At 53.3% G+C, this 27,290-nt stretch overlaps 1 protein-coding gene and 1 long non-coding RNA gene across 3 annotated transcripts; one reads left to right on the plus strand and one right to left on the minus strand.

Moving 5' to 3' along the window:
- The first annotated feature begins 434 nt into the window (after window positions 1-434).
- On the plus strand, window positions 435-27,290 carry LOC125702635 (carboxyl-terminal PDZ ligand of neuronal nitric oxide synthase protein-like). Its single transcript, XM_048966178.1, has 11 exons — window positions 435-663; window positions 2,872-2,943; window positions 19,983-20,075; window positions 20,731-20,789; window positions 21,387-21,495; window positions 21,599-21,740; window positions 22,030-22,190; window positions 22,893-23,060; window positions 23,438-23,603; window positions 23,694-24,042; window positions 24,540-27,290. The coding sequence occupies exons 1-11, from the start codon at window positions 559-561 to the stop codon at window positions 25,027-25,029; spliced, it is 1,914 nt and encodes a 637-aa protein (XP_048822135.1). The 5' UTR covers window positions 435-558; the 3' UTR covers window positions 25,030-27,290.
- Window positions 5,802-19,973, minus strand: LOC125702636 (uncharacterized). 2 transcript variants are annotated; one of them, XR_007380653.1, is made up of 4 exons: window positions 14,400-19,973; window positions 14,069-14,193; window positions 8,679-13,276; window positions 5,802-7,644 (listed from the first exon to the last, which is right to left on the minus strand). It is a non-coding gene; the product is annotated as an uncharacterized LOC125702636 (long non-coding RNA). The 2 variants fall into 2 exon arrangements; XR_007380652.1 differs by having other exon boundaries at window positions 14,069-19,973.

The following is a 27,290-nucleotide window of genomic DNA, read 5'->3' on the forward strand; positions in this document are numbered from 1 at the left end:
AACCCCGCATCACGACGAGACTCCATCCCCAACGCCTCTCGCAGCGCAGGGCTGCAGCTCCCAGCCGAGGCGCCAGCACCACAGCAAGGCCCGGCGTCCCGCACAGCCCCGCGCTCACAGCCCCGCGCGCTCCGCGGCTCACGGCCCGGCCAGGGCAGCACCGGCGGGCAGAGCCGTGCCAACACAGCGCGTCTCCGCGGGGCGCCGCTGAGTGCCGGGCGCGTCCCGAAGCCCCGCAGCTCCCGCACGGCACGGAGCGCCCCGCAGCCCTCCGGCCGTGGCTCCCGGCGGGGCTCTGCCCGGGGCGGGCCGGGGCCGAGGCTGGCGGCCGCCCCCCGCATCACATGAGGGAACTTCGGGCCAATGGCGCGGCGGCGAGGGCCGGGGCCCCGCTCGGCTCCCGCGGACGCTCATTCAAAACGCGGCCGGGCTCGGGCTGCGCCAGCCCCGCGCCCCGGCCGCTGGGGGGCTCCGGCCGGGCGGGGGCTGCGGGGCCGGGCGATGCCCGCGAAGATGTCCCGCACCGCCGCGGCCTGAAGGCGCCCGCCCGCCGCCGCGATGCCGGTGAAGAACCGGTACAACCTGGTGGACGATGGCTGCGACTCGCGCGTCCCGCTGCACAACGAGGAGGCCTTCCAGCACGGCATCCACTTCCAGGCCAAGGTGAGCCGCGGCCCGGCCCCGCTCCCCGCCTTCCCTGGCCCGGGGCGGCGGCGCGGCATCCCGGCGGCGGCCCCGATTGGGCGCCGTGCGGTGCGGGCGCCCCGTCCGCCGGAGCCGCGACCCCGAAGCCCGCGCGCGTGCCCAGCTCCGCTGCCCACGGGAACGCGGCGATCGCCCCGCGGCCGCCACTGCCGGGCTCGCCGTACGCCCCGCCGGCGCAGCTCCCGAGCGCAGCCAGCCTGCAGCCGCGCGCCGGGCCTAGGGGTAAGCGCCAGGCAACCGCGAGAGCTTCACGCCTAAGGTCGCAATCAAACAGGTCATTCCTTTCTTCCTGCTGATCTTTTCTAAGGTGTCTAACGCTTCCTCGCGTGCCTCCTTTGAGAACCGATCGGGGCAGACCCCCGGGCAGGGACCCATCCTGGTTCCGGTGCCATCGGCAGAACCCAGCGGGCATCCGAGCTGTTTGTTCTCTGTGTGAAAAGCGTGGCCGGGAGGTCTGCACTTACACGCACGGTGTGGGGGTTCAGAAACAGGGACGCTGTCAGAAAGTTCATGCCGATCATTAAAGGTGTTTTGGCGTTGCACCACCACCGAGTGAGCAACTTCAGCAGGGCTGGCACTGTGCGGGCAGCGCACGCCCGAGCCCTGGCACAAAGAGCTGCATTTGCTGGAGCAGCTCTGGGGTTTGCTGCCCCTCTGTGCAGGTGGCCAACACTGACAAGGAATGGAATCCATGTCTGCTGAGCTGGAAGAAGGGAAATATATTCAAATAAAAGCTTTGAAATATGGATTTTGTGCATTTTAGTTTTCCTGATAAAAGAGCTGTAAGGCTTAAACAGGATATAGGATGGATCTGGACAGGTGATCACATACTTTAAAAGCCCCTCTACCTTAGCAGAGAAAGACAATTAGTCTTCGGCTTCTTTTAATTTAAATTAACACTTGCTGTGCCACACACCACACTGAGAAGAAAAATCCTTGTTTTGCTTCCTAGAGCGTGAGTGGGCTGCGCCTTTAACTGAGCGAAACGGGTGCCTCCAGACTGACAGCTTCAGGCACCGGAGCTATTCTGAGTGTGCAGGGCTGAGATGGGCACACATTGCCTTAGCAACTGCCCGCTCAGTGCTGCTCTGCCAGGGCTGCTCACCGGGCAGCTGCAGCTCTGAGCGCAACACGGCTGGTGGGCAAAAGGTGCGGGGTGTGCGGCCGTGCAGAGCTGCTGCTTGTGGACCGAGCGGGTGCAGCACAGTGGGCTCTGGCTGCTCTCCCTCTCCGCTGCCCTCCAGCTCTGGATGCTGCGGTTTGGATCTCCTGTGGTTTACCAAAGGACACGGCTGAAGCGGCTGCTCTTAAAATTTTGCAAAAGCATCAGAAGAAACGGATGACCTTTCAGATTGCCTGCGGTGTTTGTTTCAAGGCAGATAAAAGAGCAATAAATACTGAGCCAGGAGAACTCATCTCTGAAAATCTCATCTCTGCTATGCAAAAGTTTTCAGGTGAAAACCCATTGCAAGCCACAAATGTTACAGCAGAGAAATGAAAATAGAACTGTCAGTAACAGTGGTGGTCTCCCAAGAGCAGCCCCATAGCAGTGTGGGCTCTGTTCATGTGTACGTTACTGCACTGAATGTTTGCAGGGCTCTTCCTCTCCAGGAGGAAGAAGGGCAGCAGCAGGATGCTGCCTGCATGCAGGACTCCCCTAGCAATCCATGTGGCAGCACAGCACGTTGGCACAGCACAAGGGAGCAGGCAGCTGGCAGCAGAAAGGTGCTGGAGACCCATGGCCACCTCCTGTCTCACCTTTCAGCCCCAGAGCAAGGGGTGCTGCTGCCTGCATTGTGTGTCCTGACAGCTCCTGTGTGTGTGCAGCTCAGAGCTTCTCAAGAACGGATTGGGGAGGAGTGACAAAGGATGCATGGTCCCATTTTCAGACCCACAGAACTGTGGCTTGATCAGCAGCAGGTATTGCCCTGCAGAGCACGGGCAGAGGCACACCCAGAACCTGAGTGGGGTAAGCCCCAGATTCAGGAGCCCTGTAACACTCCCGATTTGGTAACATTATCCACAACAGGTATTCCTACCAAGTCCTGGGCCAAAAGACTCTCACTGAGCAGGGACTCATCAAACAACAGATGCTGTTTGTTTGGAAGAAGCTTACACCATTAACTCGTGCATTACTTTACAGACATCTCACCTTCTGTCTTTCAGTACATTGGTAGCTTGGACGTTCCCAGGCCCAGCAGCCGCGTGGAGATTGTGGCAGCCATGAGACGGATTCGGGTAAGTCCAAAAGCACGGACCCTCACCTAGAATAAAGGTTACACTCACTGGAGTGATATGGTTGCAGTGCGCTGCTCTGCATTTCCCCCCGCCTCCCCCTTCCTCTGTGCAGCTCAGATCTCAGCAGTCAGCACTGTAGTGCCTCCCTAGGGACTCCCAAGGCATATCAGGACAGACCTGCCCCCGGTGCTTTGCAGATGGATCGCTGGTAGCAAAGCCCAGACACAGACACCAGCCTCTGCCGAGCAGGTGTGGGGATGCTCCTCAAACCTCAGACTTATTTTGCCCAGTCTTTGTACAAAAATGGACTTGTACACAATCTGCTCCACAAAAGCACTCCAATTCACTGCCAGTTCTAGATACTTTTTGTTATTATATACTGAAGCATCAGTGGCCTGGCAGATGTTATGGATGTAAATCCCATTAGGCAAGACTGCGGATTCTGCTGCTTACAGAATAATTTGTTGCCTTTTCCCCATTCTCCAATGCAGTTTTGCAGTTCCTGTTTCTCATCAAGTCTGCTTTCTTCCTCCTCTACTCCTTTATTCTTCAGAGCAGCCCGTGAGCGGTCACCAGATTCAGCAGCGATTGGTAGCGTGGCTACATCTGCTGCACACACAACCCCTTCACATGGGGTGCCCCAAAAGGCCGTGCTGCTGTTGTGCCTGGCTGGAGTTTTACATATGTCTTAAATCAGAGGTTGTTCATGTGTCTCACATCAGCTGAGGCAGGTCTGCAAATCTTCCATTTAAAGCTTTGAAGGGATTATCCCATTCCCTGCCCTTCCCCCCACAGTGTTTAACCATCTAATTTTCATTTAGAAAGTGCTTTTTAAATGTAGCCTGCGAGTGGCTGGGGAACTGATGCATTCATCTTTAGCCAGGCTCAGAAATGCCATTCCCCTGCCTGTGTCAGCACAGCTCTCACTCAGAGCAGCGTGGCAGTAATCTGAGCTGCCTGGTTATTTACAGAGCAGGTGAGCAACAACAGGAAGCAAAGGTGTGGACTCCTGGAGCCGTGCAGATACTGATGTAAATAGCACTAAGTTTTCATCCGAAAAGTGACTTCTTAGTATCTTTAACCCTTGCAAGAAAAAACAGACACTGTTACAATACCAGTTTCCAAACAATGTTACACTCTCTTTTCACACCTGCTGTTGCCTGGATGGCACAGGGTGCAGCTCAGCGCCTTGGCAGTGCAGTAGCACATTTGGGTGCTATACAAGCATGTACAAGGCATGTGACAAACCACTCTGCATTCATGTGTGCCCTCAATTAATCTCATCACAAAATATTTTTAAAGCAGGCATCTTGTATTCTATACTGGATTTTTAATCTTGGAAGCCCTTTCCAAGAAGGGAGGGCTTCCCTTTTCATGTGCACATTGTACAGCAGGATCTCATTCAGACACTTCCTGGCTGCTGAGCGGAAGATGCTCCTCTATTGAAGATACTTAATTGGCACTGATCCTTAATTAGAGCATAAAGAATGAACTGGGAGGTCTTTGAAGGGAATTCTAGTGCACAGAGTACACAACTTAGGAGCAGAGGGAAGATGGGGGTTATTTATGTAGCATTCATTTGCATGCAGAGGCCTGGTCTTTACTGGAGTTTTTTTCCCATGGACTTTCAGCAGCACCAGTTGTAACTGGGAGGAAACACTGGAAGAAGCTATTGGTGGAAACTAGTGTTTTGCTACCATCCTATTGTAGGCAGCAGTGCCTGTTTGCACTGCAAGAGCTAGAAGGGTGCCACAGCTCTGCCAAGCATTGGCAAGGACACGTTCTGCTGAAGCTTTCATCCTTTGTGCGCTCCAGTGTTCAGTTGGAATTCTCTATTGGAACAGAAGAGAAAAGAGGCACAGTACAGGCCTTAGCACAACATTTCCTCTGCTGCCCTATGTGCCCTGTGACATGGGAGCAGGCAGAGCTGGCAGCCAGCTGGGCACAGGGCGGCCCAGGCTCCAAAAGGGAGCAGGGAGGAGGATGAGGAGTCCCAGCCCTGCGTTTTTCCCAGCCTTTGACAGAGCTGGTTGCTCTAGTTGCTCAATAGTAAACTAATACAGGCTCTGCAGCTGCCTTCCTCTCCTGCCTCTGACGCTGGTCTGCAGTCTGTGATTAAAGGTTTTTGCCTCAGGGAAAAAACGAGAGCGACTTAGCACTGACTGAGCTGTGCTGTGAGTGAGATGAGACAGAGGGTGAAAAAAGTAGCAACTGTACTTGAGAAGTGTACTCCTTGGCTGCTCCTTACTGTCCTGGGTTTTGTGCTGGGCTCTTCTGCCAGCTGCGCATGAATTATGCCAGGGAGCCAAGGTGGGATTGTCTTGCAGACTTTGGGACTGGTCTTATCACATTCTGTGCTCCCACTGGAGGAAATGCAAATGCAAGAGGTGGAGCAGAGAAGTTGCTGGTCATAGCTCCCCATTATGTAGAGCAAGACAACTTCATGTTTGCAATTCCTCCCGTGGATTATTAGTTGCATACTGCTGCCATGTTATTTTATGATCCTTTGAGTTCAAATTAATCTCTACCTCCTCTTGCCCTGACAGGGGAGGTGATGAAATTAGTTTGCCACTTGAATGACTGCACTGTGCTCTGACAGGCAGATCAGGTTCCAGGTGGTGGCTGTGAGAGCCCAGCTCCCTGCACAGCACAGCCAGGTGCTCATGGCTCGTGGGCAGCATCCTGAGCAGCATCCACACCTGCTGCTGCTGGCCCATGCCACACAGGGCCGGTGCCTGGCAGCGCCCGCTGGGGCTCCTGCATTCAAAGCCAGGATGCCAGCACTGGCTTCCTGCTGGAGTGGATTCATCTGCAGATCTTTGAGCTTTCTCAGCACTCTAAGGAACTTATCTACAACACAAGACTTTTCTTCCTGCAGAACTCAAACGGCAGCTAATGGAAAGAACATGAAGTCCTTGATGGTCCAGATAGCTCCATGATTCAGAAGGGTCACCTTCTCCCTGGATGCTCTGCTCCTGGCTGCCTATTAGATGGGAACTAAATGAGCGAGTTCCTCCCTTAGCCAGGTGAAGGCTCTCACTGAAGTTTGGAGATTTGGAGCACTGGCAACATTGGAACAACAGTGCCAGGAAAGCTTCACTAGCATTGCTTCTGGGCACGGCCTCAGGGTAGGGATGAGCTCTGTAAAACACACACAAAATCTTGCTCTGTGAGACCGTGGAAAGAATGGCTTTATGTGGAGGGCTAACACTGCAACATCTCCTGCGTGCTTTCCCCAGCTCCCAGCACTAACACTGCCTGAAGAAGGCCAGCTGGAATCTGCCTGCAGCAGCACCAGTGAAGTGCTGCTATCTGAACGGTCCAAAGAGCCTTCAGGAGAGGTGTCCACACACACCAGGCTACCAGCAGTGCCTCAGTCACTCCACTTAATTACCTCCAAAGCAGAGAGTCAGCTTCTCTGGAATTTGCACTTAGGATTTTACAAAGCCTAGAAATTTCAGGGCTGTCTGGAAGGTCTGTCTGAGACCTGAGCAGGAATTAACACTTTGAAAACAGCCAGACGTCGAGCTGCTTATTCATTTTAATCATTTCATAAGGGAACAGGCTACTGGTGCTGGGCCCATCCAAGCACCAGGATGAACAAACAGGAGGCAGGAATCTCGTTTCTTCTGTTAACTGCCATATTTCTTAGGCTTAATGTAATTGAGAAGCTTACCCCAGTGCCTAGTATGCCAACGGAAACATTTATAAATCTTAGCACAGGACACATCTGAAAGGCCTGAGTTCTCCTTGGCACAAGAACCAGGTTCTCACTCCAGTCTCACCCTCATCCTAATTCTTCTTGCTGCTCTCGTGCTCTTAAACATAGACTCAGCATTTTGCCAAGACAGTATTCTAGTGAGAAAGTTCAGTCCAACCCACACAGTAAATCATATCAACTGGCCAAATATCAGCCAGTAGCTGAAGCATGGCATGACATCAGTTTATATCCAGATGAGTGGAAGTTAAGAGTCCTTCAGACTCTGGTAAAGCAAAGGAGCAGAGATCTGCCTCTGCTGCAGCTCCCAGTCTGAGGGCTGGGTGGACATCATTGGGCAGCTCACAATGAGAGCCATGCCGGGCTGTGAACTGCAGTGGTTTGGGAGCAAATAGAGGTGTCATTTGTCTGCTCTTGCTACAGAAATGGAGGAACCAGGCAGACAGGTGGTGGAGGGCAGGGTGACTACTTCAGCCATCTCAGCTTAATTCATCCCTGAGTGGTGGGAGTCCAGAGGTAGAGATGTCTGACTGACCTGACAGTGGTATTCTTTTAGAGCGCAATTCCTTCAGTTTCCCTAGGAAGACTCACTTCTTATTGCAGAAGAGAAGTTAGCCATGATTGCTGCTGCACAGATTTCTCTGCCTGTGTGCTCTTCTTTAGTTACTGTGTTCAAAGCTGAGCAAAAAGAAAAAAGTAGAAGCTGAACTCACAGCGGTCAGCTCAGCTTTCTTGGTTAATCCCTGCAGCCTCTCCCATTATAATTAAACGGTTGGCTCTGCTGCAGCTGAAGCACAGGCTCACATGTAAGAGTCCTCCCATGCAGTGGTGGAATGCTTGCCCTGCTATAGACCTATGTAGCTGCTTGCCAGGATCTGTTGGTTTTGGATGGGAGTCATTCTCTGCTGCAGTTCCTGGAGGGCTTTTCTTTTCAGCCTCTTTGGAAGAGCATCCAAGTGCTCAGCTAATGACAGCCCTGGGCCCTGAAAGAAAACAATGCCAATGTCTTAAATTATTTCAGCAGTCTTCAAACTGGCCATTAATTCTCAGAATGCCACACACCCTCCTTTCATTTACAATATGAGTATGCAGGAAAAATGGGTGATAGTTCTTACACACTTAAGAGTGTGAAACACAAGCATCTCATGGTTTGCTCCAAACAGGCAGCACAGCCTAAGCCAGCTAAGGACACAGCTAATGCTGTGGCTGAGGGAAGTGCTCCATGCTTAGGTTGGTAGCCAAGTCCCATGCAGTAAGTGCTTTAGGAGAGCTGTCAGGAGAGCAGGGCCACCTCAGTTCACACAAACCTTTACACAAATACTGTCATCACACAGTGATATTCACTGATGAACTGTCCAGTAGAAGGTGGTGCCATGCTGTGACCACAGGTCCAATCAACACATTGACAAACGTAAAGACAGGCATCAGACCTTACAGAAAGGTGGGAGGAGTACTTCAGGTAGGCTTCCCCTAAGCCCCTGCACTTCAGCATATTCTACACCAAAGTATGGTCTAAGAGATCTTTTTCTGGCACACCTTTCCCTTCTCTGGAGAACCTTGCAAGGACTGCATCCAAAGCAGATGAATCCTATAGCCTTCAGAGGAGGAGAGCAGAGGTTTTAGGTGTCCTGGCCCAGTGACACTTACAAACCTGCTCTCATTACTTTTGCACAAAGCCTGGCGTGAGCTTTGGCAGCTCTCCATAGCAGAGGCAGGACGTGATCAGGCTATAGCCAGTCCTCACCAGAGGCTGCAAGTCTACACCAAAAGCTTAGCTAGAGAAATAACACTGGAGACTTCATTTAGAAAGAGATTTACAGGAGACCACAGGCAGCTTTTGTCCTCTGCCTACTCTCTACACCTTCATGAACCTCTGTCTCTCTATCCAACAGCCCACACAGCTTTGTCTGTACCACTACCTGATACCTGCTCTATTTAGATGGCATAGAAAGCAGATGATGGAGTGCACAGCATATGGTTCCCATACACCCAGGACAGGGCTGTGCCCATTACCTACCTCAGCTCCAGGGCTCCTCCAGGTACTCCCGGGATTCCTTCCCAGAAGTCATCAGAGGCAGTTTAAGGTTTCTATCACACAAGATTAAGCTAATTGGTTTTATCTTTCTAGGCCCTGGCAAAGTAGAGCAAGTGTTTTCAGGGTGGTAATTAAGCATTAATTGCAGCTGAGTTTAACCCTAATGCTTCATTAGTTTGTTTTCTTCTATTTTGTGCAGCTTGAGCAGAGCCTGGAGCATAGAGTGGGCTCTGAGGGAGGCCCAGGGAACACAGGGGCTCTTATGGCTGCCCAGTCCCACCAGCAGGGCAGCAGAGGCCCAGCTGTGTCATGAGGGTCTGTGGAGCTTTGCTCAGCCTCTCTGTGTAGCCTCCAGCCCGTGGTCACCTTGACAGGCTCAAGCACATCTCGTATATATGCCGCTTTACCCGCTGTATGGATCATTTAATTTTCATAAGCTGAAGCACTGGCTTTAAAAATGTAGCAGATGCTTTCCTGGAGGAATTCAGTCTGCCACATCGTGGCCTAACCCGAGCTTATTCTGATTTCTGCTGCTTGCACTGCCATAGCACAAAGGGAAGAAGCTCCTGCTGAGCTCTTTTTGCCATGGCAGCACACGCTGTTCCTAAGCAGCGCTGCATGGCTGTGGTGGGGAGCTGGCTGTGCTCCACTTGTTGTGAGAGGAGAGGAACAAACTCCTTTTGGAGAGAGCCCGGCCCCTGCTTGTCTGCAACCCACCCCATCTCTGGCCTTCTTGCCACAGGACAGCAGTTAGTTGTTTTCTGCCATCGCTGAGCTGTTGAACAGGGTTAGATGTGACTGTGCTGATGGAATGGAGGACATCTCAGAGCTCCTTCTCTGGCCTCACATCATGACCTGGTTTTCCAGCAGGGACCGGTGGTTGTCGCTGCTTCAGCTCCCATCTCTGCTCAGAGAGCACAGCGATAGGATTGATAACAGATGGGTGGGCGGATCAGTCAGTGAAACGTGCCATCTCCAGGCAAGTCACCTCTGAGTGCCTTGGTGAGAGTGCCAAAACCTGGGGCTCCTCCATGAGGGGTGGGACAAGCGAGGCACATTCCTGTTGTTTTGCATACGAGTCATGATGGGTTGGTGCTTAGTTCAAGGCTAACGAAATCAGCTGTTGGAGAAAAGCTAAATTAAAATGTTAGCACTAAACAGAACAAGACTCTGTCTGATGCTAGATCTTGGCATTGAGGCAGGTATCTTAAGTGTAAAATAAAGTGGCTCTATTATCGTTATTTCACAAAAGCTTTTGAATTCGCTAGCTCAAATATCAGCATATGAGATCTCTGCAAAGCTTTTATCTGGTTTGAAATAAAGTTGCTTTTTCAGCAGCTGTATTACTGCTTCTAGAGTGTTACAGAGATGAAATGTAATGGCTTTCAAATTACATGCTGGTGTAGTGCAATCAGCCTTGGCTCAAAGCTGCTTCGTTATTGGTGTCTGAAAAATTGTAATTGAGATGGCAACCAGAGAGTAGCAAGCAGATTGGATTAGCTTGTTAATGAGGAGGAGCCCTAGTCTGAGTGACAGCTGTGTGGACAAGGGCAGTACAGCATGGAGTGCCTCCATGGTGCTGGGAGGGCAGGGAGGCTCTGCTCATGCATTTAAGGGTGTACACTGTCAGCCTTTCTGGTTCTAAGGTTGGGTGTCTGTGTGGGAGAATGGCTGTACCTAATGCCACAAGGATGGGTGCATTCATAGATGCTCCTTTGTACACGCTGCCCTGATTCTTGCCTAGCGTAAAAGCGCCCTGTACTGCATGGATCGCTGTCCTGGGGCACCATACAACGCAAAACTAAGCCTAGCAGAATAAGATTTGCTAACAAGAGCTTGATTGGTTATGTGTTTGTTTCCTTCATCCTGCTTTAGCTCTATACTAAATGCATCCTGAAGGCAAACAGAATCCGTGCTGCTGAGCACAGTACTGTGACAAGCTACTTCATGTTTTCACCAAATAACTGAATGATAAATCTACAGAATAAAAATCTCAAATGAATCCCTGGGGGGCGGGATACTTTGATTAGGGAGCAGGAAGACATTCTCTAAATGGTGTTTCCATGGGCCAGATGGGTTATATGGACTATTTTCAGGACACCTGAATCACTTCCCCCTTCCTCCAGCCTTCTGTCACTGCTAAATCCTTTAAGGGCTTTCACACAGCCATTCCTGAGGGATCAGAGAGACTCCATAAACACACCTGCCCTCTCCCCTGCAGCGAGCAGGAAACATGGCATCGTGTCATTTGCTTTGAGTAGGGCAGCTCTGTCCTGTACCTGCTGCAGGACACAAAGCACTGAGGTTCAGAGACCCCAGGGCAGCGTGGGCTGCTTTGGTCCTGCTGCAGCTTCCTGCAGTTAATGATTATGAGTCCTAAACCTCCAGACCTGAAACATTGGATTCTATCCACGTTTTTGCCTGAGGCAATGCTGATCTCCTGTTCTCTTGCTTCCCTGTGTTCAAGCCCAGGGCAGGTGAAGCTGGAGCAGGGAATGCTGCCAGGTCCAGCCTTTCCCACGTGCTGCCCTGAGCTCTGCCCACTTTGCCCAGTGCAGCAGAAGCTATCTGAACTAGTGCTGTGTTTCTCATCATGATTCACTAACCTCATTAGCTCCCCTGAGGCTAAAAGAGTCCTTGAGCAGCTTAATATTCTTGAGTTTTGGAAATGACACAATTAGCATTGAGTTTTTCCTCTCATCTAGTAAGAGTCTTGTTTCCAAATGGAAGAATATAATTTTGTGGACACATTAAGAAATCAGAGATCTTCTCTTCCACAGAGAAAGTTCACTTCAGTCTGTTGGCAATTTTAAATCCTTCTCAAGTCAACCGGAATGGCGTGCTCCAGAATATCCCTAACGACCCACATCTGGGCAGCAGCCCTGCCTGCTGGCTTTTCTAAGGAGGCAGGCTGCTCAGCTGGGAGCACTGCTCGCTGCCTTTGCAAACAGACCCTACAGGCATGGCCTCTGTGGCCCTGCAGCAGCTGGCAGCCTCCAAGCTCAATGGGCTGTTCTGGGTGGAGCTGCTGCACTGCTGGTGCTCACAGATGCAGACTTGTGCAGTGCTTGGAGGCTCTGGGCTTTCTGTGAGAAGTGTTTCCTCAAGTGGAACTGTTGGAGATTGATAGTATTAACAGCCACACAGGAAAGGCTCCTTGTGTGGGAATAAAGCAGATTATTTCAGTCCCTGACTCTCAGACCAGGACATGGCAAGGCTGTTCGTGAAAGTAGCTGGCATTGAGAAATGGAACAGTTCATCTGCACCCAGGGCTTGAGCTAGCAAAGGGCTTTCTGCAGTGAAAGAGAACGAAGCCTGATTGCACCTAGCAAATGAGGCATGAAACCTGGTCTGCACCAAGCAGCACATTAAGCAGCTCAGCATCCCTCACATTCTCATTCTGGTCTAGTTTGTAATCAAGTGCTTTTTCTGAATGCAAATGGAGGTCATGTCCTCATTCTAGCTTGAATTCTCCTTGCTCAAAGCTAGAGATGCCAAGTCCAGCTTCCTACATCTGCTGCAGATACGCAAAGAAAATGCTAAATCCTCTAGTAGTGTGCTAGCAGAAACCATGAGACACAGGGCAGGATGACAGCACCTAAAATGTACATAGTGCATGATAGCACGTTAGAAGCCAGGAGATGGTCCCTCCCTGCACTGTGTGCCAAAAGAGGGTGGTGGCCAAGCAGATGCAGCTTCTCCAGATTTTCTCAACAGTAAACTAGGTTCCTCCTCCTCCCTTGGATAAGAATATGCCAGACAGACACAAGCAGTGTGTTATTTCTCCCCAGCATGCAGAAGTCACAGAGGCTGAAAGGATGGATACCTGGCCCTCCTGGGAGCAAGGGGCTGACTTACTAATCACTTGGAGCACACAGGCCTTCTGTTCTCTGCCTTCCATATGTGACACCTGCCTTGCACTGAGCCTCAGGAGCACGGATCCTTCCTCTCCATTGTAGCACACAGTGCAGCTCTCAGCCCAACCCCTCCAGCTGCCTTTGCCTGGGCAGAATTCAGTCTCTAACTTGCCTCTTGTCCTGTGCACCAGATTAGAGGGCAACCAGGATATGAAACACTGCATGTAAGAGAACAGACCTTCTTTGCCAGGGTCTCAACATTGTTGTTTATAGGGAAATACAGAATTACTTGAAGGTGTCCCAGTGTATAATTGCAATTTCACTTCCAAGGGTTATTTCAGGTGAACATGACCTGCTTCTGATGAAATTAGCACTTTTTGCCTGTAGTAGCTCAGCAGCTTTGGGATAAGAGCCACGTTCATGTACACTCAGTGCTTGGTACATGAGAGTCCTTGGGGGTAGAGTCCTAAGACACTACTTCATTACTGAAACCAATTAATCACTCAAGACAGGGAAGAGCTGATGCTCCGATCAGCTGCTGAAGGACAGCATGGCACAGTAACAGAAACATTTGCGCATTGCAGGCACCAGGGCCTCACACCAGGGTACAGGTGGATTGCAGGGCTGTTGTGGTGTTCACCCATGCAAATCACTGCCAGCAGATGAATCTGACTGCCACACAGCTCTCCCTCCAGCTGCCAGCCCCTTTGCAGATGGGTAGCACTGCAGACAGAAAAGGTAATTTGTTTTCTCCCGTAAATGAATTGAGGTAGGGAGGGACACAGCCTCTCTATGAACTGGAGCTGGCAAGACAAGGGCAGAATAGCTGTGTGTGGGAAAGCTCCCTATTAAACCTGGGGACAGCAGGAGGCTCCTGGAAGTGACAGTCACACAATGGTGCTTTTGTCAGAGAGGCACCAAAGGCCAGATGATGTCACCTTGCACTGGGCTGTGTGGCTGCTTGTGTGCCTCAGGATGGGGCTCAGCACGGGGCTCAGCACATCGCATCTCTGACAGGGAGGAAGCAATGAAAAGGCTGCTTTTATCCCGCCATTCTTCTAAGAAGCAGGCAAAGAAGCTTTGTTCCAGAACAGCTTGGCTGTTTTCAGAGGTGGAAAATCCCAGTGAGAGCCATTGCCTGTACCCCACCAGCTCCCACCCTCTGCAACAGCTCTGCTCTCAGTCCTGGGTGCACTGATCCACATCCATTGGACTTTCTTAGAGGAACAGCTGAGCTCTGGCCACACTCTTTGCTTTTGCTATACATGGAAAGATCACGCTATCATCAAAGGCCCTCTGGAACTCCAACGGTTGGAGATATCTTAGGGATACAATTTGCTCCTGAGAAAGCCAAGGCAGCATGGATAAAGGCAGCCCTTCTCTCTGCCTCCCCCATAGCAGCATGGGACAGGGTCCTTGCTGCTCTGACAATTGCTGGGTGGGCTGTGGGGTCTGCAGCCTCACAGATGACCACAGGTTTGCACATGCTGTGTAGTGGGGATGTATAATGCTTACCATGAGCGGGTGCTGGAAACTCCCAATTTCAGCTCTCTGCTCTGCCTTGACTTGCCAGGTGAACTCCTGATGAATCATCCTGCCTCAGTTTCCCATGCTAGGACTCCAGTTAACATCTGCCCATCCTAGGGAGAAGCTATGGCTCAGAATTTATGTCTGGAAAAAGACGTGATGAAAGGAAAGCTCTGTTCAAGGGAAAGCCTTCAGATTAGTCAGCTCCCAGTGCTGCTGGTTTTGAATATTTATGAAAGCAGAAAATTGTCAGACACATTTTGCTAAGCCATACAGCTCCTTTCCTGAAAACAAGTATTTCCAAACAGTGCTTGTTTACCTCAATTTCTCAGTGGACCCTCACTCCACCAGGGTGAGGGACAGAGTCCTGGGATGATGGTGTCTGCAAGGGGATGCAGAGGCTGTACAAGCTGCCCGAGCTGAAGCAATGAGACAGCACTTCCTTTTAATACAACTGGAGCCTGAAAGCTGTTGTCAGGAGGGAGCATCCAGAAAGCCTGGTCCCACAGATTGCTTCTCTGCAGCTTCCAAAACTTTGGCAGGAGGGCAGCATGTGGTACAGCACCCTAGAGGCGGTTTATTGCTAGACCCCAAGCACTCTTGTGTTTTCACTGTTATGAACCACCTCAGAGATTGTCTCCTAAGCCAAAATAGGAGTTAGCACAAGGCAGCCAGGCCGGGCATGCCCAGCGTTCCTGGTGGTGCTTCTTCCAGAAACCTCGGTCCCCTAAGAAGTATCATAAAAAGAGACAGAAAATGCCTAAATCCCTGCAGAGAGCTGAAACACAGCCAAAGCCAGAATTCAGAGCAGTCAGGCCAAGTTCATACACCCTTTCCCAAATACAGGCAACTTTCAAGAGGGTACTTTAGGAGCTGCATTTATGAGCTAAGCCAGGAACCAGCTACACACAGCTGCAGCGCCCTGCTGCTGGCCTAGAGCTTTGGATGCACCTGGCTGCAGAGAGCTGCAGCATAAAGCCACCCATACAGCACTGACAGTGCCAAACTGGAAACTCCACAAATGCAAATACTTTGCTAGCTTAAGCAGGGTTTTTGCAATTTCATCCCTCTCCCCTTTCCAATCTGCAGCATAGTTCAGCCTGCTGAAGCCACACTGGGAAGTCAGGATCAGCAGGTCCACAGCCAGGCCTGGCCACAGCTCACCTGGAGACTAACATACCCACACTGGAGCTCCAGAGAGAGCTGAGGGCCCTGAGCTGAGCTGAAGTGGAGCCTACATACCTTGTGTATGGGTGTGAATAGAGGCTGCAGGTGGGGCTGGTCAGGACCATTAAGGCCTGTTGTTGCCCTCAGGATCCTGGTACTGGTGTGTGGTGTCCAGGTGAAACAGGAAGCCTAATAGTCAGTGAGGTGACCTGTGGTCAGGGCAGAAAGTTGCAGAGCAGCTGTTAGCTTTCTTCACTTCTTCAGATGAATGTAAACCTGTGCCTGTGGACACGTGTCACTGTGAAGTTGTCAAAGTAAGAGCTGGAGGTGTAGCACAGCTCGCCAAGAGAGCCCCAGCAATGAGGGGTGTGGGGGGGGCTGAGGAGGGCTGGCCTTCAGCTAGATCCAAGTGCTGGGGCCCTTCGTCCTGGAGTCCATCCCCTGCCCTCCAAAAACGTGCCTGTATCTCTGCTCCCAGCTCCCATCTTGGCCACTGCCTGCCTGCTGGGCTAAGCCAGGGCCAGGAAACACTTTCACATACCTTGGATGAGGTCTGTTGAGGAAACACAGAGTCATAGACTGGCTTTTCCCATAAATCCTTTCATCATAGATATTTGACAAGTTGTCTCCAGCTCGTGCACCTAAGCAGAACTGCCACGCCGGGCGCAGTGGCTCCAGGCAGCACGTAGCAGCTGCACGGATCAGTCACCCAGGGCTGGCCCAAGCCACAGGGCTCTCCTTGCCGACGCAGATCAAAGCTGAGGCCAGGCACAAGTCTGCAGCCCCGGCCGCGGTCAGGGATGTCAGCACCGCTACCGCGCTCTGGCAGCGCCCGGCCCCAGGTCACAGCGGGGACGGCCTGCAGTGCCTGCAGAGCGCAGGCTGGGGGAAAAGAGCTCATTTAAATGAGAAGAAAAGGACTTTGGGTACTTTGCCAGCATTCTCCTTGCCTATTGTACTCCCTGCTTGGTTTCTGCTTTCCCCTGGGCAGTTTTATGTTTCCAAGGTCCATAAATTCTTATTTTTCCAGTGGGCAGGAGGTGCGCTCTGGGCCGCGCCGCTTCCTGCCGGGCTTTGTGTGTGTGTTGCCCAGCTACTGTGCGCAGCCCCAGACTATGCCCAGCCCCATTCAGACCGGCCACGGCCCCGTGGCCCCACGGAGGATTCCAGTGGTGCTGGCTTTCCAGGAGGAGCAAAGAGAAGGGCAGGAGACAGCAGCTTCCAGACAGAGCCTGCGGGGCTCAGGGTGACCTGTGTGTGTGTCCTGGCAGAGGTGTGCAGCAGGGCATGCAGTGCCTCTCTGGTGGGACTTAAGGCTGAGCTACAGCCAGTGGCACAAAGGGTATGGGAACTGACAGGGCTCATTTGTCAGATCCAAAGCACCAGTAATCTGCGCTTGCTGAGAGGAAAGTGCATGGGGCGGTGGTGGCGTCATTCCCAAGCAGCAGCCCTCCAAGCATCAATAATTCAAACAGAAGTTGAGATAACACCCTGTACCCACGCCATTCGGGCCAGTTTGATTTGGTGGTAATAACATTCCTGAACCTGAAATACTTGGATTTGCCGTGGGATGAATTCCTAGCATGGCACTCAGTCAGCATCAGGCAATGGGACGGGGAGAGGCCTCTTGGCATGGTGGGGTCAGGGTCCTGGTCCAACCAAGATCCTGCTGCAGTGGTAAGGATCCCACAGAGCCTCCTGCAGGGGAGCAGAGCTGAGCAGAGGTTCCTCTGCCCATAGTGCCAGGGCTGCACTGGGAGCGGGACTGAACAGCAGCCTGGGCTGGCTGAGGAAAGTACAGCTGCAGGAAGAAACAGGCCATTAGCAGACCTGTGACATCGTCCTTTGAGTGCACAAAGTACTTCCAGCAGGGGTTCTCCTGCTTCAGAAGCACAGCGAGCCTCTGCCCCAGGTTCCAGGAGGGCCCTGGCTCCTGCAGCTCCCTCAGGGCTGCTCCTTCTGCTCCGTGTTCATGGGGAAGTGCACTTCATGGACAAAGTCTACCTCCAGGACCTGCAAACTCTGCTTTATGACAGTTCTCACTTGCATAACAAAGGCCCTGATACCTTCAGTAATTAATCACATTAAGAATTGCTTCTGTGAAAAACTCTGTTCACACAAGTTGTTCATAGTGCTGGAAACTGCGCATGATTTCAAATGTGCATTAGCCCATCTCTTTCATCAGCAGATGGAAGCTGGTAACTGCATGTGTAATTTATCTCTGCTTGGGTGGAATTATCAGATGAAATATGCATTGCACAGTGCCATTAACATTTCCAGTCATACAGTCTCTAGCTCTCGGGTGAGTTAATATTACATGCCAGCAGTGTGTGGGACCATATGAAAGGCAGAGACTTGAACACAGGGATTTAAAAGCAAAAATAGAAAGTATTCCAGGTCAGATGCATCAGAAATAGAATTAATGAAGTTGCTAAATTAAATGAGATCCAGTGCCCTTTTTTGACCTGCATTTTTTTATAAAATGTCCCCTCTTGTCTCCATAGCTAATAAAACTGCCAGGTTTGCCCACTGATTCTCCACTTACAGTGGCAGCTTCAGATTTCTTAACATCTAGAGGAGCTTTTCTCATAGGATTACACAAGCAGCAGGAGAATAACTATTGAAACTCAGAAGGCAGCAGAGATGAACACTGCTGCGTTTGCAAATTTGGAAAAAAAAAGTTCAAAGCAATTCAAAGGTAGGAAATACATGCAGGGAACAGACCTTGCTCTGTGGCAGCAGTGTAAGGAGAGCTGGGAGCTGCATGCTCACCTGGGACAGCTCAGCTGGGAGACACTGCGCTATCCTGGCATTGCTTTTCTTCACTGGCCTTTTTGTCCAGCAAGTCACTTTTATTGGAATACTGAGTCCTGTTTGAAAGACAGCCATTAGATGACGGAAGCTGCATCCCATCCGCTTGCTCCATGCAGAGATGGTGAGGGTTTGGCAGCCAGCGGTGCCCTCCAGGGCTGCCCTGCAGTCAGGCTGTGCTGTGGTACCTCCTGGAGGTTCCTCTGTGCTCCTGGCAGCCCGGCCGTGCACTGCTGCTCCCGGCTGTTGGCTTTCTGTCCAGCATAGAAAGAGAAAATATCTCTGCAAAACCCAGACTTGGACTTCGCTTAAAGACTCTGAGTAAAGAGCCTTGTTTGAATGTAATTGCACCCCTGTTGCTACAAGGGGAAAATACACTGTATTACTCTCTCTTTCTTGGAAAGCTCGGCTAGTATTTTCCCAGCCATTTGTGTACAAAGAAAGATAAATAGCTCTTTAGCGGGCAGAACAATCTCTCTGGGTTTTATTGACATTTGTGCCAGCAGCTGAGGAGCAGCGGCCTGGCAGAGCTGAGCGTGGGCTGGTGGAGCTGCGTGGGGGGAGCAGCTGGGGGTACAGTGAGGGGCTGGAGGAGCTGCTGCAGGATGCGGGCTGCCTGAGCACCGTGCTGCTTGCCTGCTTGCCACCTCCTCGCCCATCGCTGTCACTCCTCCCTATAAATAAAATATGTATATGGCAAATTTAGCTCCAGCTGCACGCACAGTGGGGCTGTAGATAGATTTTTAAAGAGCTTGACTCCAAGTAATAATTCATGGGGGGATCAAAAGGCTGTGGTTTAATCAGGGGTCTGTCTAATACCATCAGAAGCCTGATGCACGTGAATAGCCATCCCATTGTCTGCCTGCAAGGCCAGTGTAGCTCACAAAGGGTGCTGGGGAATTGGAGAGCCATGTTCTGCTCTGCAGATCCTGGGTAACGCACCCACAGCACCACACTGTCCTTCAGCATCGGGCTCCCAGAGGAGCTGCCTGGGCTCCCCTGCTGTCTCAATCACTGCCTGCGGCTCCTCCGACTCTATCAAGAGATAAGGTTGTTAATTAGGTGTCTAATTACACAGTGTAGGTGAGCTTCAGTCTGCACGCTGCCTCTCGGACTGGGATCACGTGCTGTAGCTGCACTGTCAGGTCTGTGTGCTGGTGTGGGTGAACTGACGATCTGGCCCAGGAAAGCTGGATTTCAGATAGGGACAGCAAAAAACACAGGGTGTCAAATGGTGTTTGGAAGCTGAAAATTGTGCCTGAAGTGGGGCCAGCAGGGATCAGTACAGTAAATACACATCTTTAGAGTAGAGGGGCTCTGCCATTCTTCTTAGTTATCATCAGAAGCAGCATTTAAAAGCCATGAGTTTAATTTTCAACACAAACGGAGGTGAGTTCGGTCTGCAGACACCTGCAGATAAGGAGCTGGGTTTTTCTCCAGAGGTACTGGGCACACCGAGGTTAATGTGATTATGTCCATGACAGATATAATTGCATTATTGCCACCCATCTGGCCCTCCCTCAATTCAGAAGTGATTTTATATTCGCCATGCACTGCAGCACTGAAATACAAGGGCACCAGAGATGCCATAAATCACTGCATGACGTGTGCTGCCAGGGCCACCTCCCGAGCCAGACACTGCTGCGTGTTCTCACCACACTGTGCAAGGTGCTTCAGTACCAGCATGCCAGGAGATTCCTCCAGGCTCTGAACCAACAGTCCCCAGCCTTTTCCTGCACACTTACCTGGGATGGGGGTTCTGCTCCAGCACTGGCATCCAAAGCCCCTCGCTATTAGGTGCTCTTTAATAGCACCCTGCTATTAAACACAGGAACATTTCCATGTAGAGCACTGACAGTGGCTGCAGTTTCAGCTACCCTCCCAGTCCCACCTCTCTTCTAACCTGGGCTTGTCTTCCCATCAGTATGAATTCAAAGCCAAGAACATTAAGAAGAAGAAGGTGAGCATCATTGTGTCTGTGGATGGCGTGAAGGTGATCCTGCGCAAGAAGCAGAAGGTGAGGCTCCTCCTGCCCAGCCCTGGCATTGGCTTTGGCCTTGTCTGAGTCGCATCACTGCTCAGCACAGTCAGGCTGCTAACCAAAACCAGCCATTTTTTAACAAACACCCAGAATTTTCAACTGAGAAAGCCTCAATTTTTCACCCACACACACACATAAAAAATGATAACAAAATCTCACTGAAGAAAGGTGAGGAAATTACACTGTGGGAGGATGATTTCTACCAAAAAATGTAAGGCTTTCAGGAAATGCAGTTTCTTTTCCTCGTTAACTAGCAGGCTTTCTCAGCTGTGCAGCCCCACGCCTGCTCACACTGTGCAGAGCCCACAGCTGCCCCCGCTCCTCAAGCTCTCACTCAGAGCCTTGCCCCACAAAACGAGTTAATCCTCTGCATATTTGATGCTATAAATTAATCTTTAGGACAGCTTTCAGCCCTGGAGGCTATGATCAGATGACCAGATATGATAAATGATCAAAGAAGTCTTTTTCCATCCAAGATACCGACTGAACAGCCACTGCTAATGCAGTCGGGCTATAGCCCTGCCCTTGGCTGGAGACAGATGTGCCTTTTTCCATGGTTCCTGCCCATGGGAGTGGTGGAGTTTGGGTCCCTGTGATCCGCAGTAATTGTGCTTCTGCTATGTGCTTGCAGCGAAAGGAGTGGACGTGGGATGAGAGCAAGATGGTGGTGATGCACGATCCCGTGTACAGGTATGTGCCAGGGCTTTGCACACCCAGATCTGGATCACTCATCTGGATCAGACGCTTTGAATCAGATGTATCCTGCTTGCTTTCCAAACCCCATGAAAAAAATGATTGAGGTCACAAAATTACTGCTGGTGGGAATCTTCCATACATTTCTGCCAGCGAAGAGACTGACTGAGCTGGCTTTGAAGCTGGCTCTGCGTCAAGCAGAGGTCATGCTGAGTGACCTCCAGAGGCACCTTCTACCCAAACTGCTCTCTGATTCAAACGCAGAGGACACACAGGCTTCCTTGGTCTGCCTGTAACACGTGGCTCTCAGGATGCTGTGAGCCTCTAAAGAAGGGCCTGATGCTAAGGCATGACTTCTCAAAGGGAATAGCTTGTACACGATGCAGTAGGATAGCACTGACTTTCCATAGCACGTGCTATGGGATCTCTGGGTATTTTGGAGATGAGAAGTTTCATCCCGAGGCATCCTCTGCCCCTCTGCTTGGTGACAACGGTAGGCAAACCAGCAGGACTCTGTCCTGGGTCTTAGCAAGCAGAGGAGCCCATGAATTCTGTTACTTCTTACACGTTTAACTCCTCCTGTCCCTCCCCCAGAATCTTCTATGTGTCTCACGACTCACAAGACCTGAAAATATTCAGTTACATCGCTAGGGACGGTGCCAACAACTCCTTCAGGTGCAACGTCTTCAAATCCAAGAAGAAGGTGGGGTGTTCCACACTCATGCCCAGACCCTGGGGGGGCACCGGGAGGTGGTGGGGCCGCCCTGGGACCCCAGCGCAGGGCTGACGGTGTGTGTGCTTTGCAGAGCCAGGCCATGCGTGTGGTGCGCACGGTGGGCCAGGCCTTCGAGGTGTGCCACAAGCTGAGCCTGCAGCACGCCCTGCAGAACGCTGACGGCCAGGCGGACGGTGCCAGCGACAAGTCGGCGGAGGAGCAGCCATCTGAAGGTGACATTCCGTGGGGTCTGGGCAGTGGCGGCAGCAGAGGTGTGTCGGGGTGAGGGAGGCTGCAGTGGTGTGTCCTCATGGGACAGCTGCAGCTATGGTGAGATCTTAGTGCCCCGTTGGCTTGGGGGCCTGGCTGATCCGGCACCTTCCCAACCTGAGCCCCATGGAGGCTAAAGCAAGCCTTGGCCATTCTCCCCAGGCTGTCATGTCAGCCATGCTCTGAGCTCTGGCTGGCAGCCTTGGTCCTGCAGTGGAGGGGCTTTGTTTCATTTTTCCATTTCATTTTAAGTGCACCAGATAAAGGGCTCCAAGATCACAGATGTGGATGAGGTTGGCCTTGACTCTGATGGCATCTGTGTATCCGAGAGGGGAGCAGGAGAGCTGCCCACTGCCAGGGGTGAGCTGAGCACACTGAAACCTGGACAAGGCGCCAAGGACAAGAACTGCCAGGTAAGGGCCAGGAGGGGGGGTCACCACTGCTGTCCCTTTACGCACAGCTATAGGGAGAACTCCCAATTTCCCGGTGCCCTGCTCTGGCTGTCCCCAACCCCGCAGCAGCACCACTTGACCAGAACCACACAGGTGGCTGGACAGGTAACAGGTAGAGTGGAAGCAGCATCCCTGCTGAGGGGCATTTTCATGCTGTGCAGGCAGGTGTCTAGTCTAGTCTGCAGCAGTCCTTGGCCATGCTCCAGCAGCAGCCGCAGCTCACTGCTTCCCCCCACCAGCAACATCTCTCAGGGCAGCCCCTGCTGCCAAGGGGCTAAGGGCGTGCTTGGTGCTGGCTGTGGACACGCCGTAATGAATAGTTGCTCTGCAGAGCTGTTTGAGGGAGTGTTTCCTGGCTGCCTTAATGGCATTATTTCATTTTACACAATTGTATCGCTTGCGGGGCCTGGCTGCAAGCAGCTGCAATGAAATGCATTCAGTTGGATTTATTTTCTTGGCTCAGGAGGCAGGGCTTCACTATGCCTTTCCGTTTAGACGCAGATGCGCTGCTGACCTGGCTTCATACAGTGCTGGGGCTGTGGGGGGCAGCTGTGATCCCTGGGTCACTGCACGGGGCCCCATCAAACACCCGGGGAGCCACTGTCTGAACAACCCCAGCATGAGCTGAGCCATCTTCTCACCATGTCTTTGTCTCTGCGCCAGGACTCTGAGAGCTGCTCCCTGTACCCGGCCGGCTCACAGCAGCTGCTCAGCCCGGGCAGCCCCTGCTCTTCAGCCTCCATCACCCCACTGGCCTCCCAGCACTGCCTCCAGCTGCTCCAGCAGCAGCTCCTCCAGCAGCAGCAGCAGACACAGGTGGCAGTGGCTCAGGTACACATCCCACCTTCCCTTGGGCAGCACCAGCCCTGTTCCTCTCCCTGTAGAGCCTGGGTAAAGGGGTGTTGCGCAGCGATGGCCCTACAAACCAGGGATACTCCCGTCGTGGCGTGGGGACCAACTCCCCTCCCGCCCCACCTCACACGCCGCCCCACCCACCGCTGCTCCTCCCGCGGCCCCAATCCCCCGCCTCGGGCGGAGCGCCGCGCGGCCGCCAGGGGGCGCCAAAGCGCCGCGCAGCGCCGTGGGACAGAGGGGAGCTGGGGCTGCTTCGCGGGTGCCGGGGGAGAACCGGGGGGACCGGGGAAGGCTCCTGGGGCACCGGGGGAGGCTCCGGCGGCGCCGGCCCCGCAGCCCCGTCCCGCCCGCAGGTGCAGCTGCTGAAGGACCAGCTGGCGGCAGAGACGGCGGCGCGCATCGAGGCGCAGGCCCGGGTGCGGCAGCTGCTGCTGACCAACCGCGACCTGCTGCAGCACGTCTCGCTGCTGGTGCGGCAGCTGAAGGCGCTGGAGAGCCGGGCGCAGCGGCGGCAGCCGGGTGAGCGAGCGCGGGGAGCGGGCACCGGGCACCGGCAGCCCCGGGGCCGCCCGCAGCTCCTCACCGCCCCTCGTCTCTCTGCGTCCGCAGTTGACCGTTCGCTGCAGAACCTGTCCCTGGCGCAGTCGCTGTCGCTCAACCTCAAGAACCACTACAGCCTGGACTTCGCCCTGCCCTCCACCTCCACCCCCGCCAGCGTCCTGGGCAGTCCCGTGGCTCCCCGCTCGCCATCGGCGCTGGGCGCCGGGGATTCCTACCTCAACCTGGTCGGCCTGGAGGGGGCCGGGCCCTGCTTCGGCAGCAAGGACGGGGCCGAGGGCCCGGCGGGGCACGAGGGGCTCAGCCGGCGCGTGGAGGGCTCCGAGGTCAGCGACTTGGCGCTGCTCAGCGGGAGCGGCCGGCAGAAGGCAGAGGACGCGGACAGAGGGGACGAGGACAGGTGGGGCTCCGCGGCCGACGCAGCAGCCGAAGCGGGGCGCCCTGCCCCTGTCAGCGCTAATCCAAAGCGTAGCACCGTGCCAGCTAACGTGTAGAAAATGAACCTTACGCCAGCCCCAAGCGGCACAGCAGCACCGGCCAGAGCAGCGCTTGCAGCTGCTGGGGTATGGGAGGGAGAGCTGTGTCCCTGGCAGAGGAAAGCTCAGGTTGGGGACGGGCAGAGGAATCTCAGGAGGGCAGAGCCTGGGGTGGGATTCACCGTGTGCACACATGGGAACAAGGATGGGGGGATGCTGTCTGTCCTGCTCCTGTTCCCTGGAGCAACTCAACCAATGCTGCATCCCTTGCATGCCCCAGCTTCAACATACACAACAGTGGGTTGACTGAAGACACCCAAAGATGCATCTGGCTTTTGGAGAGCCCAGGCAGCTGGACCGAGCCCTGTGTGCAGGTAGGTAAATCCTTGCCCATCACCTCCTCTTTGCTCTTGCTTCCCAGGCGGCAGCAGCCCATTCCCAAGCTCAACCCACCGCCACCCATCCTACGCAAGAGGTCAAGCAAGACCTCCCCGAGCCTAGAAGTGGACATTAAGCCTGAGAGTACTGCCCACGTGAGCCTCCCCAGCCCCAGTGTGTCTGGCCTCACCAGCATCACTGCCACCTCCCTCACCCTCCTGGACCCTGAGGCAAGGACTCCTGCACGGAGCGCTGCTGCCAACGCAGAGCCCCTCTCTGTTGGGACCTACCAACATGTTCTGAGCAAGGACAGGTCTGGAGAGAATGGGCACACATCCCCTCCATCCAGCATTCATGATCCCACAGCCAGTGATGCCCTGAGCAAGGACTTGGCCTCACTGCTGAGCCCCACGGACAGCACACTGCCGTTCTCCCCTGCAGATGACACCTGTTTGCACATCAGCTTCTCAGAAGATGAGCTGCTGGAGCCGGAGCTGGACACTACTGTGGGGCCCAGCAGGGTCCCTTCTTAGTTGGACACAGCACTGGCAGCTGGCTGACAGGCAGTCCCAGTGGCTCTTTCCACATCGCTCCCCCTGCACACTGGGGTTACAGGATCCCTGCACCCTGCCTGGGTCAGGTTCCTTCACTGTTCCTGCTCCATGCATCAGCTCCTGCCACGTGTGGGCTGCAGCAGAGAGTGCAACCCGGTCAGCCCGTGTCCTATTCTGCACCAGTTCGTGTTGTCTTCCTGCTTTGCCCAGCCCTTTTGTGTTCTGTCCTTCCCTTGGTCAGACATGCCAAGTGGGTCTTTGTCCCAGGGAGCTCTCACTTCTGCTGCCTGGCAGAAGCACAGATCCCACTCATTACCACATCCCTGGCTGCTGCAGACAGCCCCAGCTCCACATCCTTCCCACTGCATCCCCAGCCCTGCTGTGGTGGGGTGGCCTCGGGAAGGAGAGATGCAGACACCTCACTGCCTTGAAACCGGTCCTGTTTTGGAGACAGCAGCTTCACCGCCCCACTGCTGTGTCCCTGTGCAGCAATGCCACCACTGCCTCCCTCCAAAGGTGCCTTTTCCTCTGCTGGGCCACTTACTGTCCACACAGACTGGGGCTGCCCTGCGAGAGGCTGGTATGGGGTGACTGTCCACAGGGGAGAGTCAGGAGCCCCATGCCACAGCAGGTGCTCCGCATATTTTGGGGTGGCAGAGGCAGCTGCTCCATGCACACCTCTCTGAGCACTTTGGGGCTGCTCTGTCATGTTGGGGTGTTATGAAATGGTTCAGTGTGAAGTTGGAAGCATGAATGTCTGGGGTTCAGTTTACAGATGGAAGGTTTAAGGAAGAAACCCAGCCCTGTGGGGAGAGCCAAGGCAATACTTGGTGCTGCCACACAGCCCTCATCAGCACAGGCTGGAGCAGGTTCTGGGGAGGGACCCTGGGAGGTGATCCTCCACTCACTGTTTGCAAGAGGAGGTTTGGGAATGTGCTGGAGGCTCGAGTTGGGGAAGTGTCAGGAGATGGAGGCTCAGAGCAGCCATTCTGCCCCAGTGCAGAGTGTGGCAGGACCTCAACAGCACACCACTGTGGGGCCCAGGGCTGACCAGGAGCCGATGGGAGCTAATGACAGAGGGCCCGTGGCACCACCAGCACTGCTGAGGACACACGATGGGAGCTGTGGATTTGTAAAGCTGTGGTTGGGCCGCGTGTTAGTGTGGTAGAGACAGATCGACCACTCCTTTAGGAAATAAAGTACACTGCAGTTTGGTAACTGAGTTTTAAAGAAAATAAATGCCTCGAATTTGCAGAGCTGGTGCCATGTTCTCTGCCCCACTCACCGGGAGAATCTCATCCCCCAGCCCCAGTACTCCTAGGCAGTTTAGTGCTGCAGTTTTCCCAGTTAAGTGACATCTCACCCAGGAGTCAAGGCAGCTGCAGCCCCATCCCTGGCCCACTCCCCTCAGGGAGGGTCCCTGTATCCCCCTACTGTCACAGCCACAGTGCAATTGTGAGTCCCAGCTGCTCCCCCTCACAGTGCCAAGAGGTCTCATGTCACCACACACTGCCACATGGGTGCCAGGTTCCTCACCAGTGACGGGGACCATTTCCAAAGCATCCCCTGCCAGCACACAGCACCAACACTGCCCCACAGCCCCCAACTGCAGCCCGCCCTAAGAGGTCTGGGCTCTGGGATGGGACAGGGCAGCCCCCAGTGCACACATTGCCCTTTTTCATTCCCCAGTTTCTGCTCCCAAACCAAACTCTGGCCCACAAATCAAGCTCAGCCTGGGCACACAGGGAAGGAGGGCTCCAGGGGGTGGGATCAAGGTGGGGACAGGAACCTGCAGCACCACATCTCTGGTCCTGCAAACCTGGAGGGGCTGCATCCTCCAGCAGAAGAGGCCAGAGGTGCCCTTCCCAGGGGATGGAAGCAAGCAGCCATCTGCCTGGGGGGGCATGTCCAGCTCCATGCTTATTGTGCTTCCTGCATGGGAAGAAAGTTTTTCCTCTGCTGTCTGGTAAGCTGCTAGCAATCATCAGGCAGGCAGGTGGTAAAGATTCATATCCATCAAACAATGCTATTTAGTTTGTAACCTGTGACTAAATCTGGTGTTAGCTTTAATTTCAGAGTCTGCTTTAGGGCTCGCTTGTTAATCTCTATGCAAAGCAGATGAAATGAATATGCAGCATTTTGGATGTAATTGTACGGCTTCAATTCAGCACTATAATTTTCCAAACAGGATCTTGCAATCAAGCTTCTATTCATTAGTGTATAAACAATTTAGTTTCTCA

Source organism: Lagopus muta, chromosome 19 (assembly GCF_023343835.1).
Source record: "Lagopus muta isolate bLagMut1 chromosome 19, bLagMut1 primary, whole genome shotgun sequence".
Lineage (NCBI taxonomy): Eukaryota > Metazoa > Chordata > Aves > Galliformes > Phasianidae > Lagopus > Lagopus muta.